Here is a 26,547-nt window from a genome sequence, read left to right on the forward strand (position 1 = left end):
GATTAACACTGCCTGAGTGTTTTCAAACATGGCGACCATGCAGAGTACAAATCCTTCGCAGCTGCTCCCGCTAGGTGAGTAAGTATAATTAAAGGCAGGTTAACATACGTTGTACTTTTGAAACGAGTTTTAAAGAGCTCGAGCGAGGAGTTTTAACTTTGGTTGTGTTTTTCCTGCATTAACCTAAATATATAGTGAAATAATAGGCGCTCCTAAAAGTCGCTCTACCTTACATTTACGTGTTCGCGGGCTTAAAAATAGTTATAACCATTTAATTTATGACTCTTGCATTTGTGTAATAATCCGTGACACCATTAGTTGTGTAACAAAGCACGTAAAGATTATTCGCGAGTATATGTAAAACTGTCCGATTCTGCACAGTTAAATGGAGGATGTTTCTTTTGTAGCAATTCTTCAAAGTCCTCAAAATTGCAGCAGTGTTTTGTCTTCGCTGTACGTTTAGTGGGTAAAATAAAATGCCTAAGTTGAAGGAAAATTAATTTAGTTTGATTGGCCGGAAATGCTTTACTCGGGGAAGAGAGCGCGAGTGAGCTCAGTTTCCACTGGTGGGACAAAGTGTCGTTTTAGTTTTAGCCAATTGGGAGTCAATATTTCAAAGAAAAATGTTATTGTCGTTTTTAACAAAACAATTAGCGCGTTTATTACACACAGTTAGTACAGCGTTCCAGGAATAACGCTGAATGCTACTAACTTCATACACGGCCTTTTCTCTGTATAGTAAACTGCAAATTAAATTGCATTAAATCATAATAAACACTTAAAGCTTCGCTGAGTACCCAGTGTGCAAGCAGTTTGAATACAAGATCAATTCTCCATTGTATTAAAGCACGTAAAGAAAAGCAGGGAACCCACAATGTTCCTTCGCGGGCTTATTTTAGAACGCTATTAATGATGTCTTGTCAAATGCTGTAGAGGCTTCAGTTTTAGATTGTCCTAGTTTTATATCCTGAGCTATAGGGAGTGGGTTAGTGTTCTTTTTGAGCAACTTAAAGAGAACGGCAAGTAATGTCTCCACATCACTAACTAAACTATATTAAAGAGTAGGTCTTCATTGGAGACTTGGTGAGTTTGGCAGGTTGGTAAAGTTTGTAACTTGTAAATAAAAATAGGGAATTTTATATTTTAAAAATAGTTGATCAGAGGATGCATATAGGGGCCTCTACAGGTTCTGACACCTAGTAACGTCTAGGAGTTAAATTGTTGGTTAAAGATGATTAGGATATATGATTATCATGTGTTGGAGCAACAGAGAGAAGAATGTGTCTTACCATTAAAGTGACTTGAGTCATTGGTAGCTTCCTGTCGTTAATGCATGTTTGAGCTCAGTTTAAAGATGAAATGATAACAAAAACATCCTTTACTTACAGTCTTATTGTTGCCAACAAGCTGCATCTAAGAATATAAAGAGGCACTGTTTTGTAATTCTCTAAAGATATAAAATATATTCCTGGTCTGTTTAAGCAGCTCATCTCTTTGACACTAGTGGACCATGCTAACCCATGGTAGCCAATGCCAAATCCAAACCCAAACCGGTTCACCAGCACATTGAAAACTACTGTGTCATTTTGAAGTCCCACATCTGTCATTGTTTTCCTTAAACACTTATTCTTCTTACTGTTCTTTTACAGTCACTTTGCCCTGCCAACAAACCAGTCCCAATCATAACTACTTTGTGGAACAGAAATTAATCTACTCATAAACATTTCCCCACGTTTTAGCAGTAAATCAGTTTCCTTTGAGTTGATGCAAATAAAAATCATGAAATAAATGTATATATAAGATAACTATACATGAACCAAACTATTTATTTCTCACAACAAACTCAAAAAAATATTCTAGGGTGCTGCGCTACATCAAAAGTAAACATGTTTGTCACCTAAGATTTCCTATTATGATTAACCGTATACTGTAATGAACTGGCATCTTTCCCAGGTTGCTACCCAGGTTGGCTGACTCTACCATTGGATTAAGCATGTTTGATAAATGGATGGATGCTAAAAGTAACTGTATGATGTGTTCATATTTAACATTTTACATATTGCAGATGAGCTGCTAATTTCATGCACATTTACTTTATATGTTAAACTGGAATTGTAAGTGCTTCGGTACAAATATGGATAGTTCTCCTATAAAAAAATTTAACAGCCCTATAATTTTTTGGCCCACTTGTGCTAATAGACGCACCATATTGTCTTTCAGGTAAGCTACTACTGAATAAATTTTTTAACATGCTTAAGTGAATTTTTATTATATTCTAGTTATCTTTGGATTCTGTACCAGAGCTCATTCCATAGTTACAACCTCAGCCCGCATGCACAGGGTTGTAGCTGTGTATAAATTCTTCTGCCTGAGCTTTCATAAGATTTCCTTATGTTTATAATACTAATATCTTTTTTTCCCCCTTTTGCAGAGTTGGTTGATAAATGTATTGGATCTCGCATTCACATTGTTATGAAGAACGACAAAGAGATTGTTGGAACTCTACTTGGGTTTGATGATTTTGTCAGTATCCTTTAAAAATACCCTCTTTTTTCTAGAAGACAGATCTAATTTTTATCAGTATGGTGTGTATGTGTATGTTAAAAGGGAAATAATGTTGTGTCAGTTTCTGCCATATTTGTTTCACTTTTACCAAGGAGAGTGGATGTTTAACAGTATGATTGACATGTTAATGCATTACAATACATTAACAGCACTGAGTGGCAACAGCAGCCCAAACCATTTATCCTACTTGTAAGCTGTTGGGTATAGTTTGAATAACTAGCACGAAAAATATTAGCGCTTAATAAATATCTCACTCATCCTACTGTGAAGATATTTGTTTGCCTCAAAATCTTCAAGCTTATTCTAAAGAGAGGACGGTTTAGTCCCTTGAGCAGATTGCACTTGTTTGTAGATTAGATAATGGATGCAGTGAGGCTGCATTTCCAGGGCAGGAATTTCCGTTGACCACATGTCTGCAAAAGGAATCCTCTTTCTTACTCATTGCTTAATTTTAAAATCCTCTGTAGTGTCAAGTGCTGAAGTATTATTTATTATAGCTCAGGTCAAGCTGCCTACACATTCTGTTCACGTTTAAAAATCGTAGTTGTTGTGTCCATTTTTAAGTCATTCTGTCATTCAGAGAAAAATGAGTCTACTAAGGTTTTGGACAGTAATTTTAAAGTTGGCTTTTGGCTAACAGGCAAAAAAAGCACTTCACATATAATAATAATACATTTTATTTATATAGCGCCTTTTCCATGCTCAAGGCACTTAACAGAGCTTAAGATAGAACGGCAGGGTATACAGTATATAGTATTGTACAAATCATATAAATAAAGAAGATTAAGACAGTAAATTCAGATAAAAAAGCCTGACAGACAACATAATTGATGGTCTAGCACACACACACAGGTTACATGAGCAGCTTGACATAAAGGTAAACTGAGAGAAGGGCTGTAAAGTCAAGTAGAGCTAAAAGCCTTCCTGAACATATGAGTTTTGAGTTGTTTTTTAAAAGAATTCATGGAGTCAGCTGACCCGATTAATTTTGGTAGGTCATTGCAGAGTCTGGGCGCTATACAGCTGAAGGCCCTGTCACCCACTGAGTGTAGATTAGTGTGGGGCACAACAAGATTGCCAGAATCAGAGGATCTTAGTGGGCAGACAGGCACATAGTGATGGAGAAGGTCACTGATGTAGTTTGGCGCAAGGTCGTTTAAGGCTTTGTAGGTTATTAGTAGGATTTTATATTCAATTCTGTAAGACACAGAGAGCCAGTGAAGGCGGAGCAGGATGGGTGTGATGTGCTCGCTGCTGCTGGTCCGTGTAAGGACTGTTGCAGCTGAGTTTTGAATAAGCTGGAGCTGAGATGTAAAATTAGAAGGGGCACCTGCCAGCAGCGAGTTATAATAATCGATGCGGAATGTGATAAAAGCATGGACAAGTTTCTCAGCATTAGAAAAGGAGAGGAATGAGCGAACACAGGATATGTTACAGAGATGAAAGTAAGAAAGTTTCTTAATGTGGTTTATATGGGTGGAATAAAAAAGGGAGGACTCAAAAATGACACCAAGATTCTTTGCAGTAGAGGCAGGTCTGATGAGATCACCACCAAGATGGACTGGGAAGGGGCTCATTTGATTAAGTTGCACTTTAGTCCCAATTTGTAGGAGTTCAGTTTTGTTGCAATTTAATTTTAAAGAGTTCTGCTCCATCCAGGTTTTAATTTCACTGAGGCAAGTTGTGAGCTGAGAAAGCTCTGATGAAGTTCCACTTTTTAACATTAAAATAGAGTTGAGTATCGTCTGCATAGAAATGATAACCCAGTTCATAGCTATGAATAATATGGCCAAGGGGAACATATAAATACAGAAAAGCAGAGGACCGAGGACAGAGCCCTGAGGAACTCCCTTGTATGACTGGAGCTGTGCTGTACCTCCTGTTGCCAAGACTAACAAACTCTTGCCTATCAGTCAGATAGGACTTGAACCACTGGAGGGCAGTGCCAGAGATACCCAGCATGTTCTCCATTCTAGAAAGTAGAATGTCATGTCTGACGGTGTCAAATGCTGCACTGAGGTCTAATATGATTAATATGCTGGTTTCTCCAGAGTCTGCTGCCATAAGAAAATCATTGGTTACCCATAGCAGAGCAGTTTCACAGCTGTGCTGTGCCCTAAAACCAGACTGAAAGGGTTCCATCAAGTTATTAGAGGTTAAGTAATTGGTGAGTTGGGAAGTTACAACACGCTCAAGAACCTTTGACAGAAAAGATAAGTGGGAAATAGGCCGGAAGTTGTTAAGATTGTCGGCATCAACACCAGACTTTTTTAACATAGGGGTTACAGAAGCGATTTTAAAAGTGATCGGCATAGAGCCTGTGTCAAGGGATGAGTTTATTATTGTTGTAACAGTTGGGATTATGGCATGAAAGCAGGATTTGAGTAGTGTGCTGGGGATGAGGTCCAGTACACAAGTAGTCGGCCTCATCTTACAAAGCAGGTTATTAACAAACGCAGATGTGACTGGTGAGAACTTGGAGAAGGAACTGGATGGAGTGGGAAAACAGGAAGAGATATAAACTGTGACAGTTTTAAGGGTCCCCTTGAACCCTCAGACCACTCGTCAGACACCAGGTAAAAGTCCAATAATTGAATTTATTATAATAATAATAATGTGCACAAAGCACCCTCTTCTCCACAATACTTAATAAATCAACAATCACAATCCTCCACTCCTAGATGCGTTGCCACCCTTCCACCCAGCTCAGCTTATCTTCTGGGATTTCCCATAGTTCTTTTATATTCCCTGACCCAGAAGTGTTTCCAGTCCCTCAGTCCATGTGATCTCCTATCACTTCTGGGTCAGATAAAAATTCTCTTCTTCATCCCAGAAGCACGTCATTTCCCTTGTCGCTTTGCCTATGACGTACGTCCAGGTTATAGGGCATGTAGAATTCCCTGAGCCTCCCTACAGCGTCTCCTGAAGGTCCCCATGGTATCCAGCAGGGCTGGTTGTAAAAACTTCAAGGTCCATGAGGTCCTGCTGGAATTCAGGGAACCTCTATACCGCAGGGAGTGCTCCATCTGGCAGCCTGGGGGTGTTGGCCAGGATGACAGGCCGGCCATCCCTCACAAAGCAGATGATGTATTTATGTTAGTTGAATTATTTAGATCTTTAATTTTGTTACGGAAAAAGTTGAGGAATTTCTCACAGACTTCAGTAGAAGATGTAGGTGAGCCAGATGCAGGTTCAAGTAGTTTATTAAGTACAGAAAACAAAACCCTTGGGTTATCGTGGCCACTTTCTATTATTCTGCCATAATGGGTGTTCTTGGCAGCAGTTAGTGCTTCTCTGTAAGCTCTTTGGTGGTCAAAGAAAGTCAGGATATGAACAGTGAGGCCAGTCTTACGTGGCATTCTCTCAAGGTGTCGGACCGCTGCTTTCATAGATCGCAATTCTGAAATATACCAAGGAGCTGAACGCTTAAAGGAAACCTCCTTATGTTTTAAAGGTGCTGTTTTATCTAATGTTAAATGAAGAGCTGTGTTACAGTGGTCAACAAGACTGTCTAGTGTTGACGGAATAAGTGCAGACAGTAAAAGATCAGAAATGGATCCAGAAAGGATAGAGGGACAGATTTTTAAGGTTTCTGTAAGAAATTTGACGTTTACAGATAAGAGAAGGGAGAGATAATGAGACAGTTAAAAGTACTTCTTTATGGTCAGAGAGTCCCAAATCACTGCTGTAAATGTTGGCAACAGATAATCCAGAAGTACAGATCAGATCCAATATATATCCACCAGAGTGGGTGGGAAAATCAACGTGTTGTGTCAAGTCAAAACAGTCCAGTAAGGATAGGAATTCATTTCTCAGTTTAGATGTGGGGGTGTCAATATGGATGTTGAAATCACCAAGAAGGATAATTCTCTGAGAGTGAGAGCTTAGGTCGGTCAAAAGTTCAATCAGATTGGAATAGCTTAACACTGGAATCCCTGAAGCCTACAAAAAAAACTCGTAATCCTGGCCCACCTTAAATTCCTTCACATCTCTCCATCAGCGTCTTTTGTTTTGTAAATGTGTTGATCAGCGCAAGCAGCCTGCTATATTGACGGAGCTCAACTCAGGCAAAAAGTTCACCCAGCTCAAGCCAAAGCTCCTTATCTGCGTGTGAGGTGCCTAGAGTTGTATAGGGTAAATAATATATTGTCATTTGGAATACATACATTTCATGTGTGTTCCATGTCTACAGCGATCTGTGTAAATGTAGGATGAAATGCGAGGCAGGAATTGTTGAACACATAACTAAAAATTAGTAATAATTGAGAAAAAGTAGACATGAAGTATATAATGTTTGGAGACTAAAGTCCAAATATCAAATAAACATTTTCACAAAAGGTACAAGTATAACAAAACAAGTGCACTTTTTTCAAGAATATAACTCTAGAAAAAGAAATGTACGACACATACACGACAACTCGGGTGGTGCAGCGCTAAGAACTGATGACTCATAATCAAGAGGTCACCGTTTGATTTCGAGCGCAACCATTTTAAGTAGTGAGCTGCTCTTGTTGTTACTATTTTAGAATAAAAATGTACATTTGATTTGAGTCTGTAACAGCCGGTGTAAATTTATGATACTTGCAATAGTTAGCTTGCTTTTAATTTTTTTTTTTTTAAATAAAGTTTTATTCTCTCAGTCACATTCTCGCTCCCCCTGATCTGACACTGCTGTTTTCAAATTAACATGTGCTATAACTGCAAAAACAAATTTTTAAATATAAAATTGTACCACATCTTTTATAATAAGAGAAGTGGCATTCTGAACTTTGTGAAGGTAAATTCCAAAGGTGTAGTGAACTAATCCACTTTAAACTTCATTTTCACTTCCCATCTTTCTTTCAGCATGTAGAATTTGCCTGTGACTGTAGCATCTTCAAGTGTGCTTTATTCCTGATGAATAAAAAGAAAGTGCTAGAATTTACTAGATTAAATAGTTAAATTTCCCGTTAAAATACAGTGTTTTGTTACAATTATATATTATCTGTATATATTCAACTTTTTATGTAATCTGAAAAAGTAGTATGATAAGTATTGAATGAACAACACAGGAGCAGGGGATGCTTTGTGACAGTGGGTATGCCAGATCTTTAGAGGTATAGCATTACTTACTGATCATGGTGTTTATAATGTATACAGTACTGTACAAAAGTTTTAGGCAGGTGTGAAAAAATGCTGTAAACAAAGAATGCTTTCAGAAATATAAATAATGATTGTTTATTGTTATCAATTTACAAAATGCAAAGTGAGCGAACAAAAGAAAAATCTAAATCAAATCAATATTTGGTGTTACTACCTTTTGCCTTCAAACCAGCATCAATTCTTATAGGTACACTTGCACAAAGTCAGGGATTTTGTAGGATTATAGTCAGGTGTATGATCAACCAATTATACCAAACAGGTGCTAGTGATCATCAATGTCACACGTAGGTTGACACACAGTCATTAACTGAAACAGAAACCGCTGTAGGAGGCTTAAAACTGGGTGAGGAACAGCCAAACTCTGCTACCAAGGTGAGGTTGTGGAAGACAGTTTCATGTCATGGCAAGATTGAGCACAGCAACAAGACACAAGGTTGTTATACTGCATCAGCAAGGTCTCTCCCAGACAAAGATTTCAAAGCAGACTGGGGTTTCAAGATGTGCTGTTCAAGCTCTTTTGAAGAAGCACAAAGAAACGGGCAATGTTGAGGATCGTAAACGCAGTGGTCGGCCAAGGAAACTTAGTGCAGCAGATGAAAGACACATCAAGCTTATTACCCTTCGAAATCGGAAGATGTCCAGCAGTGCCATCAGCTCAGAACTGGCAGAAACCAGTGGGACCCAGGTACACCCATCTACTGTCCGGAGAAGTCTGGCCAGAAGTAGTCTTCATAGAAGAGTTGCAGCCAAAAAGCCATACCTCCGACGTGGAAACAAGGCCAAGCGACTCAAGTATGCACGAAAACATAGGAACTTGGGTGCAGAAAAATGGCAGCAGGTGCTCTGGACTGATGAGTCAAAATTTGAAATATTTGGCTGTAACAGAAGGCAGTTTGTTCGTCGAAGGGCTGGAGAGCGGTACAATAATGAGTGTCTGCAGGCAACAGTGACGCATGGTGGAGGTTCCTTGAACGTTTGGGGCTGCATTTCTGCAAATGGAGTTGGAGGTTTGGTCAGGATTAATGGTGTTCTCAATGCTGAGAAATACAGGCAGGTACTTATCCATCATGCAATACCATCAGGGAGGCGCATGATTGGCCCCAAATTTATTCTGCAGCAGGACAACGACCTCAGACATACAGCCAAAGTCATTAAGAACTATCCTCAGCATAAAGAAGAACAAGAAGTCCTGGAAGTGATGGTATAGTCCCCACAGAGCCCTGATCTCAACATCATCAAGTGTGTCTGGGATTACATGAAGAGCCAGAAGGATGTGAGGAAGCCTACATCCACAGAAGATCTGTGGTTAGTTCTCCAAGATGTTTGGAACAACCTACCAGCTGAGCTCCTTCAAAAACTGTGTGCAAGTGTACCTAAAAGAATTGATGCTGTTTTGAAGGCAAAGGGTGGTCACACCAAATATTGATTTGATTTAGATTTCTCTTTTGTTCATTCACTGCATTTTGTTGATTGATGAAAATAAATGATTAACACTTCCATTTTTGAAAGCATTCTTTGTTTACAGCATTTTTTCACACCTACCTAAAACTTTTGCACAGTACTGTATATAATGAAGTCTAGCAGTTGTGTATTATAAGACATTTCCTTCTGCTTCAGTATGCCACCTAGAAGCCATAAAAGTTAAAGAAAATCTCCACAGTCAATGAAAATGGTTTTATTACAATATTATAACAATACCTTGTAAACCCAAAGTGGTAGACAATTTTGGGGCATTCTGACTATAGGCCCAGACTGCTTCAACTGACTCCTCTCAGTCCAGAGATGCAGTGCTTGTGATCCCCACTGTTTTTTTTTTGTTTTTTGTTCGTTTGTTTGGTTTTTTTTTAAACATTTTGTTTTTTTTTCCATGATCAAATGAAACATTGGGACACTAACATCTTACCAGTTCTATTAGTGTTCATTATAAGAATGTTTTCTGCTACATGAAACATGTCCACTTGGAAACAGACAATAGTTTATGTTTAAGTTTAAAACATTTCCTTTATATTGCCCACCTGAGTGATTCTGTTATTAAATACAGAATCTGTTTTAAAGCAAAATGATGGAAACCTGCAAGTGCAAATGAAAAGTAACTATCTAGAAAATAGATATTCTAAATGTAGTTAACTTTAGTTACCTGAGATCTGTTTAAAGCATATAATGAGTTTGAAAAAGCAATTTAGTTCAATTTAAAAAAATATTTTAGGTAAGGATTTCATTCTTATTTTAAACCAGTATTGCCAGACTAGCTACTGTTAAATTTCTTATAGATATAAAATTGAGTTTTCCTAATAACATCAGACATCTGTGGAGAACAGCCCGGACACAGACAGGCAGACATCGTTTTGTCACCCAACACACTTTTATTGTACAGCTATTTACAAAGTCTTGTGCCACACAACCCACAGACTCCCCCAAAGTCCAGGCCAATACCATAACGCCTTTCCTTCAGACCGTCTCCTTCCAGACCTCGTCCTCTTTCACCCGACTCCAGCCTCGAATGAAGGGAGGCGGCCCCTTTTATTCATACCCAGATGTGCTCCAGGTGTGCACAGGCAATCTTCCACCCGACACGCCCCAGTGTGGCGGAAGTGCCGGCTGTCTACCCGGATGCACTCCAGGTGTTCCCTCTCTTCTTCCCCCCAGCACTTCCTGGTGTGGCGGAAGTGCTGGGGTCCAGGGTCCATCAGGCACGGGGATGCCCCCTGGCGGTGGCCACAGGCCCCTACAGGGTTGGGCTTCCAAGCCCTGTACCCGTGGCTCCCAACACAACCTCGCGGTCTGGAAGAGGAATGAACCCTCCTCCTGTCTTCCTGGGCGTCCCGGCCGGGGTTCATGCCACACATCGTAAATAAAACGCGCTATGAAAAGTATGTGGTCTGATTAAATGAGGTATTGATTAGATTTGATCAATTTGATTTATCTGTGTGTTTGGTGATTAAAATAATTGCAACAATAAAATAGGCACAATAAGAAATTGGCTACTACTATCTACAGTGCAAAGAATAGGTTGGAGCCTCCAATTATTTCCTGGAAGTATTTCAGAAGAACTAATTACTCATTTTTACATTTTTGGTGAATACTTGCAAATTGCATTTTACCTTAATTTATATTTTCAGATATGGTCCTTGAGGATGTCACAGAGTTGTAAGCATCTTTATATTCTGTTTTTGATTATTATTTTGAGCATTTCTGTTTCACTTGCTGTGATGATTGTGGTGTATATACCTAGCAAATCTGTAGATTAAGATTTTATTGATCATGCTAAGAAATCTTAGGTTAACATTAGAGGCCAACCCTACAACACCCAAATGCCAAGCACATTGCCTTGAGTTTTGCACCTTGTAATCTTAGTAGCAAAACAATTGACCACGTAATGCTGACGTCTCAGTTGTACTTCTTCCATATCTTTCTGTCCTCTGCATCTTGTTCTGTTACACCCATCACTTGCATGTCCTCTCTCACCACATCCATAAACCTTCGCTTAGGCCTTCCTCTTTTCCTCTTACCTGGCAGCTCTATCCTTAGCATCCTTCCCCAATATACCCAGCATCTCTCCTCTGCACATGTCCAAACCAATGTAATCTTGCCTCTCTGACTTTGTCTCCCAACCATCCAACTTGAGCTGACCCTCTAATGTGCTCATTTCTAATCCTATTTATCCTCGTCGCACCCAGTGCAAATCTTAGCATCTTTAACTATGCTACCTCCAGCTCTGTCTCCTGCTTTCTGGTCATTGCCACCGTCTCCAACCCATATGACATAGCTGGTCTCACTACCGTCCTGTAGACCTTCCCTTTCACTCTTGCTGATACCCGTCTGTCACAAGTTACTCCTGACACTCTTCTCCACCCGTTCCACCCTGCTTGCACTCTCTTTTTCACCTCTCTTCCACAATCCCCATTACTCTGTACTGTTGATCCCAAGTATTTAAACTCATCCACCTTCGCCAACTCTATTCCCTGCATCCTCACCATTCCACTGACCTCCCTATCATTTACACATATGTATTCTGTCTTGTTCCTACTGACCTTCATTCTTCTCCTCTCTAGAACATATCTCCACCTCTCCAGGGTGTCCTCAACCTGCTCCCTACTCTCGCTACAGATCACAATGTCATCAGCAAACGTCATAGTCCACAGGGACTCCTGTCTAATCTCATCTGTCAACCTGTCCATCACCATTGCAACTAAGAAAGGTCTCAGAGCAGATCCCTGATGTAATCCCACCTCCAACTTGAATGCATCCGTCACTCCTACCACAGACCTCACCACTGTCGCACTTCCCTTGTACATATCCTGTACAACTCTTACATACTTCTCTGCCACTCCTGACTTCCTCGTACAATACCACAGCTCATCTCGAGGCACCCTGTCATATGCTTTCTCCAGGTCCACAAAGACGCAATGCAACTCCTTCTGGCCTTCTCTAAACTTCTCCCATCAACATCCTCAGAGCAAACATTGCATCTGTGGTGCTCTTTCTTGGCATGAAACCATACTGCTGCTCACTAATCATCACCTCACTTCTTAACCTAGCTTCCACTACTCTTTCCCATAACTTCATTCTGTGGCTCATCAATTTTATTCCCCTCTAGTTACTGCAGTCCTGCACATCCCCTGTATTCTTAAATATCGGTACCAGTACACTTCTCCACTCCTCAGGCATCCTCTCACTTTTCAAGATTCCATTAAACAATCTGGTTAAAAACTCCACTGCCATCTCTCCTAAACACCTCCATGCTTTCATAGGTATGTCATGTGGACCAACGGCCTTTCCATTTTTCATCCTCTTCATAGCTGTCCTTACTTTCTCCTTGCTAATCCGTTGCACTTCCTGATTCACTATCTCCACATCATCCAACCTCTTCTCTCTCTCGTTCTCTTCATTCATCAGCCTCTTAAAGTACTCTTTCCATCTGCTCAACACACTCTCCTCGCTTGTGAGTATGTTTCCATCTTTATCCTTTATCACCCTAATCTGCTGCACATCTTTCCCAGCTCGGTCCCCCTGTCTAGCCAATCTGTACAGGTCCTTTTCTCCTTCCTTAGTGTCCAACCTCTCATACAACTCATCATATGCCTTTTCTTTAGCCTTCGCCACCTCTTTCTTCACCTTGCATCTTATCTCCTTGTACTCTTGTCTACTTTCTGCATCTCTCTGACTATCCCACTTCTTCTTTGCCATCCTCTTCCTCTGTATACTCTCCTGTATTTCCTTATTCCACCACCAGGTTTCCTTTCCCTTCTTCCTCTTTCCAGATGTCACACCAAGCACCCTTCTTGCTGTGTCACCCTTACTCTATCTGCTGTAGTTTCCCAGCTGTCTGGTAACTCTTCACTGCCACCCAGTGCCTGTCTTGCCTCCTCCCTAAACTCAACCTTGCAGTCTTCCTTGTCCAACTTCCACCATTTGATCCTTGGCTCTGCCCTCACTCTCTTCCTCTTCTTGATCTCCAACATCATCCTACAGACCACCATCCTATGCTGCTTAACTATACTTTCCCCTGCCACCACTTTGCAGTCTTCAATCTCCTTCAGATCAACTCTTCTGCATAGGATGTAATCTACCTGTGTGCATCTTCCTCCACTCTTGTACGTAACTCTATGTTCCTCCCTCTTCTTAAAATACGTTTTCACCACAGCCATGTCCATCCTTTTGGCAAAATCCACTATCCTCTGACCTTCTTCATTCCTCTCCTAGACACCATACCTACCCATCACTCCTCGCCTCCACTGTTCCCTTCACCAACATGCCCATTGAAATCTGCTCCAATCACCACTTTCTGTCCCTTGGGTACACTGTTCATCACTTCATCCAACTCACTCCAAAAATCTTCTTTCTCACCCATTGCACACCCAACTTGCAGTGCATATGCACTAACAACATTCATCATCACACCTCCAATTTCCAGCTTCATAATCTTACTCTGCCTGACACTCTTTTCACCTCCAAAACACTCTTGACATACTGTTGCTTCAGAAAAACTCCTACCCCATTCCATTTCTCCTCCCGTCCACACCATGATAGAACAATTTGAATCCACCTCCAACCCACCTGGCCTTACTCCCGTTCCATTTAGTCTCTTGCACGCACAATATATCAAGCTTCCTTCTCTCCATCATATCTGCTAACTCTCTCTCCTTACCAGTCATACTGCCAACATTCAAAGTTCCTACCCTCAGTTCCACTTTCTTTACTTTCCTCCTCTCCTCCTGCCTCCAGACACATCTCCCTCCTCTTCTTCTCCTTCTTCTTCTTTGGCCAACAGTAGCCCAATTTCTGCCAGCACCCTGTTGGCTAACAGTACTGGTGGCGGTCGTTGTTAACCTGGGTCAGTAGATTATTATGATTATACCAAAATGAGCAATAATTGACAAGCCTTCAGATAAGTGACATTGTCAGTATGCCTGATGAGGCAGCAGTTCACAATCTCACAACTTTTTTTTTTCCCAGTGAATTTATGCTGTTTCATTTACATATTAACACTCACATAAGTCATAACTTATGCAGTTCAGGCAGTTGTGTACATCTATATACAGGGTAGGATTCAAAAGTAATGAGCCTTTGTTCAAAAAGACAAATTTATTGAACAAATCGGTACAACTAATTAATAGTCTTCAAAATAGGCACCTCCTGCATCAATACACTTTTGTAGGCGGCTTTTCTATGACTCAAAGGCGTCCACGTAGGCCTGTTCCGGGATGGCTGCAAGGGCTGCCTTGACATTTGCTTGGATGTCCTCGATCGAGTCGAAGCGTTTTCCTTTCAGCGCTGATTTTAAGCGCGGAAACAAGAAGAAGTCAGAAGGCGACACGTCCGGACTGTAGGGAGGCTGGGGGACCACCGGAACGTTCACCCGAGCCAGGTAGGCGCTCACGGTGAAGGCGGTGTGGCTGGGCGCGTTATCGTGGTGAAGCTTCCAGCTGTCCTTGATGTCCCTTCGCTTGCGCGCGACGCTTCTTTTCAGCCTTTTCAGGACTTTCAAGTAGTAAGCAGCATTCACGGTCTGTCCTTGCGGGACAAACTCGTAGTGGATGATCCCCTTCACTCCGAAGAAGGCAATGAGCATGGTCTTCGTCTTCAACGCGTACCGTTGCTCTAACGAACTTTCCATTCCGCCGTGTAACACACTACCGCACAGGGGTTCCCGTCAAGGCCGATCCTACCGCTCCGAGGAGCTCAGTTGCGTTGTGAAGCCAACACCCACCGTCGCTGGCAAGTGGGGCGCACGGCGAGGTACGTTCGCGTCAGAACAAAATGAGGCTCATTACTTTTGAATCCTACCCTGTATTGAGTGTCTTTGTGTATGTTCCCTATACAATCCTACATCGTTTAACCCATCTGAACCAAATTTTGCATAGTTGCTCTCTTGGACGATATGGACAAGTTAGACTAATTTGGAACCCAACATTTTTAAACCCCAGGGGTTCCAGCTTAACATTACTTACCTGAGCAATACCATATGCTGATTCTGTCTACTGTAATATAAGAAGGAGCATCATGCTCTTTTCCAGGAAGTTCTTGGGTAAGGTTTTATAGAGAGTGAAAGTATAGCACAACAAAAAGGAGAATCAAGGGGATTGTGTTTAATTCCTTTAATTCATTGTTGGTTTTTATGCATAATTTAAGCTCTAAGAACTGTCCTTCTTGAACTAAGAGGACAAGTCAGCATTCATGGTTACAACCCAGTAAGGAATTACTGCAATTCTGGAATACAGTCAGACACAAAATAAACAAATTCTTCCATCATGAGAGAAGAGAGAAGTCTGGATGATCATGATGGAACAGCTAGCAAATAACAGGGTTATGACTTTAAAAAGCACACAAGCCTTTGCTTTATTTCCCTAACCCTTTCTACAAATATCCAGCAAACTCTTTATTTAATTGCTTATGCAAGAAATGTCACCCATTGCTAGCGTGCTCACCATCTTAAATGTTTACCCTTGTATTCATACAAAAGTTATTTAGTTGTGCAATATTTTTTAATTTGAAATTTTTACAAGATTGACCAAGTCTTTAGAATATGTATTTATGACATAGTTTTAGAACCCCATTTTTTTAGTTTTCAATGAAAATAATCAAAGTTTATATTCTTTGTGTATTTTTTGTCACTCAGGCAATTCAAGATAGGTGTGCTAATTCTAAATCTACTTTAAGACTATAAATATCTAGGAAATTCCTTTGTTACTTTGGAAATATTTTTCAGGTAAATAATATTACTGCCAGAATGTTTTATCTTTATAGATAAATAAATACACATATGCATCACTATTCCAATTTATTTTGTAAAGGTTGGCTATGTTATGAAGCCTATGAATCAAACTGTATTTCTTTACTTTCCTGGTTATTTTGTAAAGCATATATGCCTGTAATCAATGATAATGATACTAATAATCATTAATTGTAAGAAATATGTTAGTACTGGTGCACATTATGATTTTTGTCTTCTATGCTTGAATATGTTTTGTAGTGTTTTACATGATTGTATTCTGTCTTAGTGAGATTACACCAGAAGGAAGAAGAATAACTAAGCTTGACCAGATTTTACTGAATGGAAACAACATCACTATGGTATGTGAGTTTAGAACCAAGATAAACTTGATGTTTAGAAGTTATAATAGAATTCAAAGTGGTATCTGAAACTGTTAATTTTTATTTTTTTAATCTCTGAATAGAAAATTACAATATGTATTCTAACTAAAATATGAGACACATAAAAATGCCACATTCTTAGTGGCTATAACAACAACCAAGTGTTTCCTATAGTTAAAGCAGATGCTAAAGAATGATCAGTAAGTAATTTGTACCCATTATTTCCTTTCAAAACTGTTTCATCTACAGTAATCCCTCCTCCATCGCGGGGGTTGCATTCCAGAACCCCCCGCGAAAGGTGAAAATCCGCGAAGTAGAAACCATATGTTTATATGGTTATTTTTATATTGTCATGCTTGGGTCAGATTTGCACAGAAACACAGGAAGTTGTAGAGAGACAGGAACTTTATTCAAACACTGCAAACAAACATTTGTCTCTTTTTCAAGTTTAAACTGTGCTCCATGACAAGACAGAGATGACAGTTCCGTCTCACAATTAAAAGAATGCAAACATATCTTCCTCTTCAAAGGAGTGCGCGTCAGGAGCAGATAATGTCAGAGAGAGAGAGAGAAAAGCAAACAAATCAATAGGGCTGTTTGGCTTTTAAGTATGCGAAGCACCGCGGCACAAAGCTGTTGAAGGCGGCAGCTCACACCCCCTCCGTCAGGAGCAGAGAAATAGAGAGAGAGACAGATAAAAACAAACAATCAAAAATCAATACTTGCCCTTCGTGCTTTTAAGTATGCGAAGCCCCGTGCAGCATGTCGCTTCATGAAGCAGCTGCACAGAAGGGAGCAACGTGAAGATAATCTTTCAGCATTTTTAGACGAGCGTCTGTATCGTCTAGGTGTGCGAACAGCCCCCCTGCTCAATCCCCCTACGTCAGGATCAGAGAATGTCAGCGCGAGAGAGAGAGAGAGAGAAGTAAGTTGGGTAGCTTCTCAGCCATCTGCCAATAGCGTCCCTTGTATGAAATCAACTGGGCAAACCAACTGAGGAAGCATGTACCAGAAATTAAAAGACCCATTGTCTACAGAAATCCGCGAACCAGCAAAAAATCCGCGATATATATTTAAACATGCTTACATATAAAATCCGCGATAGAGTGAAACCGCGAAAGGCGAAGCGCGATACAGCGAGGGATTACTGTAATTCATATTTATTGGCTATCTTGCATAAAATGCCAGTTTGACTTGCAAGACTAAGAATCACTTATAACAGTCTTCCAATCTTAAGTGTCTTCAACACTATTGGTCTCAAACTTTGTTCCTTAAGGGTCACAGTGGCTTTAGATTTTTTTGCTTCGAACAATTTAATAAGTACAGCAGAAGCTGGTTCTGGATGTTAATGATTATATTTAATTATAAATCATAATGATGTATTTAATATATTCTTGTTCACCATGACACCCAAGATTGGTGACATCTAGTATATTGGTCAGATATGGTGAATTCCACTGTATTATGTACATCTGACAATAGATAGATAGATATTACTATACTTTTTGTTTCCTCTAAAAGTTAAAGGGCATCCCCTCAGACCCTTTAGGCAGATTGAGTGCAGCTCTTGAGCTCCTAAAAAATGTGTTGGGCTCCACAAGATAGCATAGCTAAGTAAATAACTAAAATGTCAAGATGACCGCCTCTTTATATTACTGGGTAAATATGTTCTGCACAAATGTTTTGCTTGTTCACTGATTTTCTGATAGTGAAAAATATGTTGCTGGATAATTTTCTTGTGATAGTATATGAATGGTGTAGTTTAAATAAAGTTTGGTTTCTAATGAGAGTTATTTCAAAACACTTTTTTTTACCAAGGCAGCCAACAATTAAAACTTAGTTGTCATAGTATTGGGTGGAAGTGGCACATACATTGCTTTTGATTTTGAACAAGATGGATACTTTACCTGTGCCTGAGCAGTAATTAATCTTGTTTAAGTTTGTAAGCTTTTCAGCATTCTAGATAGATAGATACTTTATTAATCCCAAGGGGAAATTCACATGACAACAACATTCTATGACAGCTAAAGTCATGATGTCTGAAATATGGCTCTTGCTATAATAAAACGTACATAAAGTAAATACAATAATTTGTGAGCCAAGGGAAAGGAGTAACTTGCTTTTACTTATACAGTTTATAGAACTATCTTATTTTTATAGCCTTTGTGAACTTTGGAGTAACACTAAGTGACCTTCGATTTCAGTGGCACCATGAAGTTTAAAACTGCTGTTGGTCCTCTTGGCGACCAGTCAGATCATTACCCTTTTTTCTATAGGCTCAGGAGCACAGACTGGTTCCAAAAATTAGTAAAGCTATAACACAGAGAATTAAGTATGTTAATAAGTGTATATGCCCTTAGCAAATGGACCATTGTAAAATGTTAGAAATGAGCAAAGTGTCACAAAATAATAGTAAAACTAAACTGAACTCATATAATAAAGTCGCTGAATTGTTGCAGTCTTGTTCATACTTATTCAGGTATTGTCTAGGAATACAAAATGACAAAATGTAAGCACCTCTGATAAATTGCATTTTGTTTACACTTCATCTTTGTATTGTATTGCATTTCTATACACTTTTTAAGCTCCTTCTTTATCACAAGAGTATGGTCAGTCAGGAAAACTTTTTTATGTGTATATATTTTCTCATACCATAGTGTGATGCTTCTGCTTTGTGGAAAAATATTCTGTTTGGTTCAGGGGTAAACCACTTCCACATAAACCTGTACTGGAGGGCCTGTTTGTGTGAGGAACAGTGTTATTCTCTATTTACTGGCAAGAAAGTGTTAGTCGTCTGCAAAAGTTTGTTTGTTTGTTTGTGAGTGGAAGTTTTTATTATCCGTTAGTTATGACATAAAAATTTCCACATATGCAATTAAATGTCCATATCACCTTTTTATTTACAGATTAACTTGCACACTTGATAGATATTGTAGTCTCATTCACAATTACCTTCGTACTATTTTTTCAATTGTTTGCTTGTAGATGAGCTTAAAGGCTGGTTTGTACTTGCTGCAGAATTGATTTCCAGATGCTCTACATGACAAACCAATCTTGTTTCAGTGTCAAAAAACACTTCACAAAATGTGTTAAAGCATGCATGTAATACACAAGCAGGCTATGAGAACTTTAGAGTTGAAAAAATAAAAGCAAACCCTGGAATAAATCACTTTTTGATTGGTCAAACAGGTTACATACAGGCAATACTCCCTTGAGGCTTGGACAGTATTACTGCATATCCATCCACCTGTTAATTACTAGACCCATTTAATCCACTTCAGAGTCCTGGGGGAGCAGGAGATTATCCTGGTAACTTTGGATGCAAAACTAGAATTTAACTCCTTCTTACATAAATTGAGACACTATGTGTCTTTATGTTATCCACAGAAAAAAAAAAAAACAATTTATTATTTTGGAGTTATTATGGACTAGTTCAAAATTGCTGTTCAGCAGGTGTGTTTATCCTTGGAGATTTGTAGAAATATTGTTGCTCATTAATGTGTTCAATTAGTGGCTAAGAACAAAGTTTAAAAAAAAAAAAAGAAAAATGATGGGGAACAAAGTTCATAGATGGCAGTAAACTTAATGCTACAGTTATTCTCAAGGATAGGTGAAAACTATCAATCTAATAAATGTGTAATCAGCAATGTTCAAATCTAAGCTAAGAGTGGTACACTATTGCACAAGAGAAGTGCTGTCACAGTTAAGTGGCCAGATCTGCTGCTGGCTGATGGAGATTTCCTTTAACATGGTACTGGAGATGGTAGCTTGTAATCCTAATGACCTTTGCCTGCCATATCAGAAAGGAAGACGAGAAGGAGAGGGAATGTCACCCTGACTAATTCCTTGCTAATGACAAAATGCCACACAGATGACAATTGAAAGGGTCAGTGCAGATGTACCTGCTCAGGAAGGAGGCAGGTAGAGCAGCATTGGTGCTTGTCACTTTCATTCTAGAGCTCCAGTGTTCACATGTGTCCTTAAAGCAAGAGTTTGCAAGCAAGTAGTTAGTCCTTTGCTGGCACTTATGCTAGATTTATATTTTCGAAAGGAGCACACTAAGTGAAAGTTGAAAGAATTGGAGAAAGGAAGGCACCGTATCAAACATAACATTTTAGACACCCTTATTTATTGTGTAGTTTGTTGTCACAATTTAGTAGAACATATCAAATAATCAATAAGACATTCAAGACCACAGGATGGCAGACCCAGCTCCCATGCTCTCATCTGCAGGTGCTTCCCCCTTGTCTTGTTCCAGACAGAAGCCCCAATAACTTCATACTGGGCAGCATACTCTTTCTATATTTGAAGTCATAGTTAGTCTATCTGTGTCTTGTGGACTTGGAGAAAGAGTGACTGTTTTCCACAAGGGATTCTGTTGGGGGTGATTAAAGAGTACAGGGTTCTGTGGCCTTTAGGGCTATTCAGTTATATAATTGCAGTAAGAGGTGTGCCCATATACTTGGAGAAACATCAGCACCATTCTTAGTAGATGTGGGACTCTGCCAGGACTGTGCTTTGTCTCCTATCCTGTTTGTGATTTTCAAGGATGTGATATGAAGTGGCAGCCAGGGAGGCGAGTGTGTCCAGTTAAAATTGCGTCACTGCTTTTTGCAGGTGATGTGGTCCTGTTAGCTTCATCAGGTTGTGAACTCCAGCATGCATTGGGACAGTTTGGGACCAAGTGTGAAATGCTGGGAATGAGGATTAGCACCTCCAAAAATATGAGAGCCTAGGGCCTCATGTATAACGCTGTGTGTAGAATTCACACTAAAACATGGTTTAGTACAAAAGTGGAAATGTGTGTATGCACAAAAAATTCCAGATGCATAAATCTTTGTGTACACCAGGTTCCACACACTTCCCCTTTACAAATCCCAACATAAGAATTTTGCACATTTTAATATGCAAATCAATATAAATATCACATTTTGTTCAATGTTTGGTTAAAAAACAATCGAAAAGGCATGTGAAAAAAGAATTTCAGTGAATGTGAAGTGGAGGCAAGGAAAAATGTATTATTTGTTGGCTTATAAGAAACAAAAGCTTGGCAGAGACACTCGAAAGTTCAAGTTCAGAAAGGCACATAGTGCCTGAAAGAAAAAAGAAGTGTTCAGATATCACAGTCGACATGAAAAAGCGAGTCGCAGCCCACCAACTTCTTATTGTTTCAGACAATATTACAAAAACTGACCTTGTGCAATGGTCAGGTGGTGATGATGCTGCTGTTCCGAGTACATCGGAGGACGCTGGCTGCACACATGCCTCTGCCTTGGAAACTGCTGGGTGACCATCTGGCTGTGTGCTGACAGACTGTTCAAGAGTCACACAATGCAATAGTGGATGCTGTAAAAGATGTGGCCAATATACTAAGGAATATAAGGGCTGTACTATGTGATATTGACCAAAAATTAAGTGGTTAAAAAATAAATGCTGCATCTGATTACCTGTTTTTACATTCTGCTAATTACATTCAAACTAAGTTGTAACGCTGTCCGACTTGTCTGATCATTTGGTGGCTCAGGCTCATGTTCATCATAGTGCATCTGTTCAGGTACATGCTTGCACACTGTGACATACTTTCTGTGCACTATAGAGCAGCACATTAATATAATTGAAATGCTTTCTATTTAAACTAGGGGGCTCCGCCACCTGCTCGCTTTGCTTGCCAACCCCTGGTGTTGGGTAACCCGAAATACATTGATGTATGTATGAGATATATTGGAGTGTAAAGGTGTAGATGACGAACAAAGGACGTAAAGAACCCATAGCATGGCACATTAGAAAGATTTATTGGAATATTTCTTTATACACAACATTTGTAGTTAAGATGGTGTGTTGTCCTTGAATGAGTTTTCCTTGGTATGGAGTATCTATAACTTTAACTTTAATGTCTGATGAACGCTTCTCATTATCAGCTCCGTGCATTGCTTGTTTTCAGGAAGGGTTATTCGTTGATAGATTGCGTCATCTGGATCTAAGACGTAGATTTGTGCATATTTGCGTTCGTGATGTGGTTCAGGGTGCACTGTTCCAATCCGATGTAATATTTGTCCACATACGCGAAAGCAGTATGGGCCATTGCCAGCTGGTGGTGTGATATTTACCCCGGTAGATGCAAAAGCAAATGAACTATTGTAGGATCTAATGCAGTACATAAAGTTTTTACTTTTGGGTACATTGTTAGTTAGAAGCTTCCGTAGGTATTCAGGATATTCATCTAAAGGATGCAGTCTAACCTGACCCTTTTGACAACAACGTGTAAACTCATTAGTTGTATTGCCAGTTGTTTCTTCAGGGAAGTTAAGTGAATGACAATGACAGCAAATGATATTCATTAATCCTAATGAATGTTCATTAATAGTGGACTCATTACAGAATGCGTTGTCAGCTAATTGGCGGAATTGTTTAGCGGCTGTTTGTCGTTCCTTTCTTTGCCGTTTATCTATTGCCTCTGCTGTTTGAGAGGCGCGTTGTAGGCGCCTGCGTTCATTAATTGTATTCAGGCGGGCTTGTTTCTGTATGTCCGTTAGTTGAGATGTTTCGTTTTGGAGCCGTGACTCCTTTGGTTGCGTTGTTTGAGAAGCGCGTTGTAGGCGCCTGCGTTCATTGATTTTATCCAGGCGGGCTCGTTTTTGTAGCCCCGTCAGTCGAGCTCTCTCGTTTTGGAGCCGTGCCTGCTTTGCGTGCGGCATTTCAGACATGCGTTGTAGGCACCTGCGTTCATTGAATCTATCCAGGCGGGCTCGTTCTTGTATCTCCGTCAGTTGTGGTCTTTCGTTTTGAACCTGTGCCTACTTTGCTTCCACAGTTTCAGACGCGCGTTGTAGGCGCCCACATTTATTGTTTTTATCCATGCGGGCTTGTTTTTGTAGCTCCGTTAGTTGAGCTGGATCGTTTTGGAGCCGTGACCGTGACTCCATTAGTTATCCGTTGTCTACCGTTAGTAAAATGGATAATTGCACTTACTGTTAATACGGAGCGTTTTCTGTGGTTGTACTGTTAATAATGCATCACTGTAATGTGATTCACATATGCTATATAGTTTGGACGTGTGAGGATGCCGAACGTTTAATACGGAGAGTTCGTTTATTCTTATTATGCTGTGTAGTGTGGACGTTTAGTTCAGAAGCGCGTTGTAGGCGCCTGCGCCTTTCGTACTTTCTCGCGCCTTCCTTACTATCTTTGTGGACCTTTGCGGACTCCGTAGTGTCTTCCGTTTGACTCTGGGGTGCAGTGCAGAATCCTCTTTTCTGTGTGGCTGTGTCGTTAGTCGTTAGCTATGAGCGCGTTGTTGCTTCATGTCTTATTTACGTTAGTTGAGCTCTTTCGTTTTTGAGCCGTGACTCCTTTGTTCGCAGTGGATCAGACTTCGCTTGCGGTTTATGAGACGCGCGCTGTAGGCGCCTGCGCACTATGTCTCCTGGTTCCATCGCCGTGTACCTGTGTCCGTGCCTTCCGGTTTACCATTCTCGGTTAGTAATATGGATAGGCAAATTCATTCTCTGAAGGTGCCTTGATAGCATAGTGACGGCACTGAGCATCACAACGGACTGATTCTCTGCTCTTTACTTAGCGGTGACTTGCTATCCTTAAAAGGATAGCTTGCCTTTTGCCGCGCTAATTGGAAAAATCACCTGCGACTGTGCAGAGCTGCCGTTTTTTTCATAGGTTTTTTCAACTATATATGATGTAATGCCAGGTCATTCTTTTGGTGACTCATCCCTGCCTGATGTAACTTGTCTGGCATTGTTGCAATAGCAATGTGCATGCAGTTGACCACTCCAATTACATTTGGAAAATCGAACGCTGCTGTGAATTGCACTTTTATGTTTGCCAGTTCAACCACAGTGTAAGGAAATCTTGTATATCTGGATGACAACCGGATAATACCATCCTATACAGCTGGCATGGTGTGATTCAGTGATGATTGTGACAATCGGTCCACAAGTTCAAGCTGAAGAGCTCCTTCAGCTAAAAACCAGAGAGTGGACAGGACTTGCAAAGGAGCAGGTAGAGCACAATTTCTCAAAGTCTGCCTTTATAAAAGCGGTGCCAACTCAGCACACAGCTCTAAGAGGATAGCTCTTGGAAGTCGAAATAGACTTGGAAGCCAGTCATTATCATCTGTAAATACATTCTCTCTTCTAATTCTTCCATTTCCTAGTTTAGTTTTTATACATCTCAAAATATCTGCACCATTTATATATGAGGCCCCTGTTTCTTAGTAGAAGAAAGGCAGACTGTCCTCTCTGGGTGGGAGATGAATTACTGCCTTGAGCAGAGTTTTTTAAGTATGAATTGGTGAGATTTGGTGGGGGAGGGATGCTGAAAGCAACCGATGGATGGGGGCTGTGAACGCAGTTTGTAATGGTAAAGAAGGAGCTGAGCCAGAAGGCAAGACTCTTCATTTACCAGTCAATTTATGTCCCTACCATCCCCTGTGGTCATGAGCTTTGGGTAATGACCTAAAGAATGAGATCACCAGTACAAGTTTTCTGGACTCTCTTTTAAAGAAAGGTAGAAAAACACAGATATCATGGAAAGGCTAGGAGTAGAGCTACTGACCCTCTACGTCAAGAAGGCCAATTGAGGTGGCTTGCGCATCAGATATGGATGCCCCCAGACACCTCCCTGTGGAGGTTTTATGGACAAGACCAGCTAGGAAAAGACCCAGGGCCTCCTGGGAGGATTATATCTCACAGATGACCTGGGAACACCTTGGGATTCCATCCAGTATAAGTTTGCAAGTGTGGTTTGGATAAAGGGGATGTCAAAGCCTCCTGTGACCTGATCTCAGATAAACAGTAGAAAATAAAATGAAAAGATTTAACAGTTGTTTTCCACAATTTATATGTAGAGGATGTGTTTCATAGGTATTGCAAAATTAATTGTTATAATACAAACATGATGATGTTAACGTAGTTTGCAGTATAAAAAATTTTTTACATCAAATTTAACCTGCTTTTATCATAATCAAGTGGGAAGCTGAGTGTAATGACAAACTGTCTCGTAAATGGTTGTCTTCTACAGTGCTAGGAAACTGATTTATTCTTTTGTGTCTAGAACTGTCTTAAAACTTTGTTATAGTAATTTGTATAATGTCCTATAATTTCATTTTTTTTTTCTTTTTGCAGTTAATTCCAGGAGGTGAAGGTCCTGAAGTATAGGAACAATTTGTACAACTAGAGCTTTATTTTTATTATTCTATTTTGTATGTGTAAATTAGCCTCGTTTCTAATGGAGTTTTTTGTTCGGGTTTCCATTTTTTTTATTTCAAGAATTTCTTCTATGTTGAAAATAATGTCCTAATAGGTGGACAATTTGTTATGTGGTAACTTGATAAAAGCTCTACACAAATGCTTATTTGCTAGAAAAAAAAAATAAAGTATTTGTGAATTTACAAATTGATTTAAGTTTTTTTGATCTTCATTATTTTAAATATAAAACAATGCAACTGTGATGAAATGCCAGCCTAGCTGTACCTTGCCTATATTGAACTTATGCTATCAAATCCAAGTTGTAAATCCACACATTTTTTCATATCCCAAGGACCCACTCGCATAATATTCCACTTACTTTACCTTTTACTATGTGCAAGTCACATAAGCAAATGTGTAGTACTTGTGATATTCCTTTCTTACAGCGGCCATTAGTAATGCATCAACATTTATAAATATATATATATATATATATATATATATATATATATATATATATATACACACACACACACATACAGGGAGAGAGAGTAGATAATAATAGAATGTTCTTGGTTGCTTATAATTGTTTATCTAAATATCCTGTAAAGCTGCTCACTCATTGCATCTGAACAGTGTTAAAAGTACTGTAGTGGAATCTTAAATATACTATTCAGCCATACTCATGGGGATCAAAAAAAAAAGATTTAACTGAATAAGTGGTTACAAGCCATTCCTGTTTTTTTTACTGTTTGCTTTCCTTACAATTTAGTGAATGGGATAATCTGTCTTGTATGTATGGGGAAGTTTTTTGCTTCCCCATGCACTTCAAAATGGGAAACTGTCTGTTTTAATGCAAATCCCAGGTGGAAGCTGCTCTTTGGTAGATTTATTAAAACTCATTGCTCCTTTAATGTTCAAGTTTTTGCTTATTCACTGCAACAGCTTACCCTCCTTTTTTATCTTTGAACATTTCCAATTAAAGCAAAATGTTAGGATTTGTTCATTCACACTGCAACCACTAGAGGGTATATATGCTAATAAT

At 39.7% G+C, this 26,547-nt stretch overlaps 1 protein-coding gene across 2 annotated transcripts; it reads left to right on the forward strand.

Moving 5' to 3' along the window:
- lsm5 (LSM5 homolog, U6 small nuclear RNA and mRNA degradation associated) lies at positions 1-25,713 on the forward strand. Of its 2 annotated transcripts, none has more exons than XM_028803837.2 (5): positions 1-74; positions 2,432-2,527; positions 10,827-10,854; positions 16,209-16,281; positions 25,440-25,713. In XM_028803837.2, the coding sequence occupies exons 1-5, from the start codon at positions 29-31 to the stop codon at positions 25,470-25,472; spliced, it is 276 nt and encodes a 91-aa protein (XP_028659670.1). In that variant the 5' UTR covers positions 1-28; the 3' UTR covers positions 25,473-25,713. The 2 variants fall into 2 exon arrangements, with proteins under 2 accessions (XP_028659670.1, XP_028659671.1); XM_028803838.2 differs by having other exon boundaries at positions 17-78.
- The last annotated feature ends 834 nt before the right edge of the window (positions 25,714-26,547 follow it).

Source organism: Erpetoichthys calabaricus, chromosome 6 (assembly GCF_900747795.2).
Source record: "Erpetoichthys calabaricus chromosome 6, fErpCal1.3, whole genome shotgun sequence".
Lineage (NCBI taxonomy): Eukaryota > Metazoa > Chordata > Cladistia > Polypteriformes > Polypteridae > Erpetoichthys > Erpetoichthys calabaricus.

Coding starts and splice junctions, on each gene's coding strand:
- lsm5 (XM_028803837.2), top strand. CDS start 29: ATGGCGACCATGCAGAGTACAAATCCTTCGCAGCTGCTCCCGCTAG. Junction 2,528..10,826: donor TGGGTTTGATGATTTTGTCA/GTATCCTTTAAA, acceptor TTATATTTTCAG/ATATGGTCCTTGAGGATGTC. Junction 16,282..25,439: donor ATGGAAACAACATCACTATG/GTATGTGAGTTT, acceptor TTCTTTTTGCAG/TTAATTCCAGGAGGTGAAGG.